We start from the raw sequence: 3,923 nt of genomic DNA, 5'->3' as shown, positions 1-3,923 counted from the left end.
GGCTCAGCCTCTGATTTGCTCCCTCTCCCCCGCATCCCTCCATGCTTCAAGGCTGCAGGGTTCCCACCCTTTTCTCTGTTTGTTGGTAAGGTTTTTTTTTGTGTGTGTGTTTTTTTTTTTTTTTTTAACTTTAGTAGACAAAGGAATAAGAAAGTAGTATGTCAGATAGTTTACCTTAAATTTTAGTCCAGTAATCACACTTTAAAGTTAAATCGGATATGCATTTAATTTACAAAACTTTGTATGCTCTAACTAACATAACATTCAGCATTTTAAAGTGTAATTAAATGCGTTATCCTTTGGACCAACCTTCTCACTTGCTTACAACATTACAGTATTTAATAAAAATGCATATCAAGAGAATGGAATTCTATTTGAAACAAACAACTTAACTTGAAAGAAAAAGTATTCAGTGACTTCTACAACATTTGTACCTTTAAAAAAAATTTACAAATTCTTCTGTTCCAGTTTTTTCTGGACTTATCTAATTTATGGATGGACTGTAGTCTGGTCCCTACACTTCTCATTTTCCAGATTAAAATGTTTCGAGAGCATGTTTATACAAGCAGTATGATCCATATTCTGCATATATAAAGCAGCAATTTCAACCTATAAGTTAAAATGCTCTACTTGAAAGTTAAAAGGCACATATTCATACTTGCAGTTTGTCTTAACCTGAACTGACAAACATGGTTTCTAAATGCTATTCAATTGCTATAAATCAAGAAGATACAAAAAACATGCTTAAACTCTTTCATAGTCTTACTTTTAAAAACAAATTTTATGGATGAGTGCTTTCAAGGAATAGATATGTTAACAAGTGAAACTTCATGGCATACAAGGATTGAAATTTTATTACAATGTGTTCAGAATCCTAAATATTTCTCTTCCATACAATTAAAGACTTGTTGTTGTTTAAAAGTTACAAATAAAGGCTGATCTCATCTTTTACTTTTCATACAATTCTTAGACCTCTGGGTAACCTGCACCTGAATTTGGATGTGCAAACAACCCCACCCCCCCAAAAACACCCAAACACTTTTGAACATCTAAGTACTGACTGAACTTTAAAAAAGAATTCTGTTCAAGCATCTTAAAAATCAATACAATATGGCACTTAAGAGTTGTTGTGCTATCATATACATTTAAATTACTGCCAAGAAAACATGTTCAGTTTTAATCACAGTTATAAAATGCTACTGGAATCAACACATTGCCCAAAGGTAAATATTTAAGTAATAATTCATCATGTGCTCTGCTGTCAGTTACTTTTTCAGTTCTGTATACCAACCAGTGAATACCTGGAACACGCTGTGCACCTTTTTAAAAAAAGACCGAGAGATTTCCAATGCGTCATATAAAGATGGATCTATTAACCTTTCCTTGCCTTTAGCTGCCACTTTTTCCAAGACTCCCTCCCTATATGTAATTCTGCACTTTGAAGTCCCAATGCTAACCAAAACATGAGCAGTCTGTAAGGGGAGTACTAGTAAAACCACTTCCTTAAACAACAGCACAGGAAACAAAGACAGACAGGGCAGGCAGCAAAATCTGGTTAACAGGAATACAGCGAAGACTAAACATAGAAAAAAGTGTTACAGTCCTAAAAGAAAACTTTTAAAATGTCATTTACATTACACTGGTCTCTTTTCAACTGATATGCAAGCTATTCAAAGAAAAAATCAAGTCATTTCATACATAATGTGATAAAAACAGATTAAACGTGGAAGGATCTTTCATTCATTAACAAAATGTTGCCAAAACTTTCACCATTAAAATTAAAGCAAATACATCTTAGACTGGCATTTGGTTGAACTGAAATTACTATTTTTGATGTTTTACCATTGGTACCTGGTAGAAAACATTCAAAATCAGTGCCAGATGAATCGGAGGATTCATTTAATGTTGATGGAATCTGCTTGCTTTACAAAGGAATCCAACTTGAAGTTCTAGATTGGGAAAACTCACACAATACCAGATTGAGTATATTCATGAAGATTACTACAAGGCATATTTCTGAAGAAAGCGTTCAAATGCATCATATATGGCTTGCCTAAAATAGAGAATGGAGAAAATAATCATAGGCTACTTAGTATAACCTGAGAAAGAAGAGATAAGCTGCTAACTGTAATTCTTTACTTTATAAAAGTCTGGCCTGAGGAGTTCTTGGGGCAGATGAGGCTTCCAACTGCCATAACATAAGCGCTCATGTCACGGCCCTGTCCAAGTCTTAACAAATCTGCAAATTCTGCTAAATACCTGCCATCAGCAAATCTCAGACAGGATGCGAAAAGAAGGGTCAACACCTTAACAACTTCCCTGAGCCACTGACAACACCAATCCAGTACCACCTTCTCTAACTTGCTCCAGTTGCCAATTACCTACAGAAGCCTGGGAATGAAACTAGCATAGGAAACTCAGCCTCACACCTGTAGTAAGGAAGCATGGTATAGTAACATTTCAGAGCAGAGAGACAGATTAGCTGTGTTAGTCTGAAGTCAGAGTAAATATGCACTTTACAGACTAAACCCAGCAGCTGGCAACCTTTTCAGGGTGTGGGCCAGACTAACCCAGTTTGGGTCAGAGGCAGGGGGTGGGAAGGCAGACTGTAAGTGCTAGGACCCAGGCAAAAACGTTGCTTTTCCCCGCAATGGCAAAGGGAGTATGTCTGCAGCTGGTGCTCATCCCCACAATGGTAGCAGCTGGATCCAAGCACCACCCTCCAGGAGTAGCCATCGCTATTTCCCCCCCACCCCCCATTTCAAAAATCTGTAATTTTCACGTTTCTGGCAGGTGCTTGGTCCCAAGCATGCCAGATTCATGAGGTTATACTGTATATATTTTATACATATAAGCAGAAGAATTTGTGAACTCAGAACTTATGATCTCTATGTAATCTTGTTTATTTAGTCTATAAAGAGCGTATCTACCCTGCCTTCTGCCTGACTTCAAACTAACATGGCTTATTACCTCTCTTTGCTAATGAATGGCACTACACTCAGCTGAATGAAACGGAATTCAAGTTCATGAAAGCTTATGCTCATATTTCTTATTTAGTTAACGTATAAAGTGCACAGTAACTTCTATGCCATTCAAGAAGTCTCCTGTATAGGAGTTCCTATATAGGAAAGCAGCACGTGGTAGGCTTACATCTGCTTTGCACCAATGCAAAAACAACTGAAACAAGGCACAGGATCAGTCTCAGTTATTCTGAACGTCTCAAGGAAGGATTCAGTAGTCACACAATGGCTCTTTCATGGAAATTCTGAATATTTCCAAGATACTGGCTCCAATCCAAGTCAGTAGTGACAGAGCCTTCATTAGCTTATCATTCAGTTGTTTGTGTGATGCAAGTGAGTGATCTCAAAATTACATGGACAGATCTGTTCACAGTTGTAAGATCATTCACAAGTGGCACTCTTGGAGATCTGCATAGTCAGGTATTAAGTAAGTGTAAGTCAATCATGTAACATTCTAACTTTTTAAACAATTTAAGAATTACATTCATAATAGAAACAATTTTTTAGAAAGTTGACATTGCAATGTTAAATCAGGGGTTACAGCATACTGCACAACTGGCAGGCAAACTAAATATAAATTTGGACTTTACCTGCTTATTCATTCCCACAGAAATGAGTCTTGCAAAAAACTCAGACTGTCTACTGAACACAAGTTATTACTATCTAGAAAGTATATTCTGCTGTGTAATGAATCAGAACTACCAGAGAAGACATGGATTTCATTCTTGCCTCTGCCAGTGGCTTTCTGGAAGAATTTAGGCATGCCAAATCATTTCTGTGCCTCAATTTACTTTAAGGTAGAGATAATAGCATCTTAAAACCTACTGAGGATTTCCACTATATAAAAACCAGGGATATCAACCTTCTTAGAATAATTGCAGGTTGTTTTTTTTTTTTTTTTTT

The 3,923-nt window shown here is 36.6% G+C and overlaps 1 protein-coding gene across 3 annotated transcripts in view; it reads right to left on the bottom strand.

The window, feature by feature from the left end:
* Positions 1–438: 438 nt before the first annotated feature.
* The window catches only part of ABHD18 (abhydrolase domain containing 18), a 48,978-nt gene continuing 45,493 nt past the window's right edge, over positions 439–3,923 (bottom strand). For all 3 annotated transcript variants that reach the window (XM_019522084.1, XM_019522085.1, XM_019522086.1), the window contains one exon: positions 439–2,053. In XM_019522084.1, coding sequence (XP_019377629.1) covers positions 2,002–2,053 — 52 coding nt within the window. In that variant the 3' untranslated portion in view covers positions 439–2,001. The remainder of the gene's footprint in view (positions 2,054–3,923) is intronic.

Source organism: Gavialis gangeticus, unplaced genomic scaffold (genome assembly GCF_001723915.1).
Source record: "Gavialis gangeticus isolate Ggan-Ray unplaced genomic scaffold, GavGan_comp1, whole genome shotgun sequence".
Lineage (NCBI taxonomy): Eukaryota > Metazoa > Chordata > Crocodylia > Gavialidae > Gavialis > Gavialis gangeticus.
This window is presented reverse-complemented; position numbering and strand designations above follow the sequence as displayed.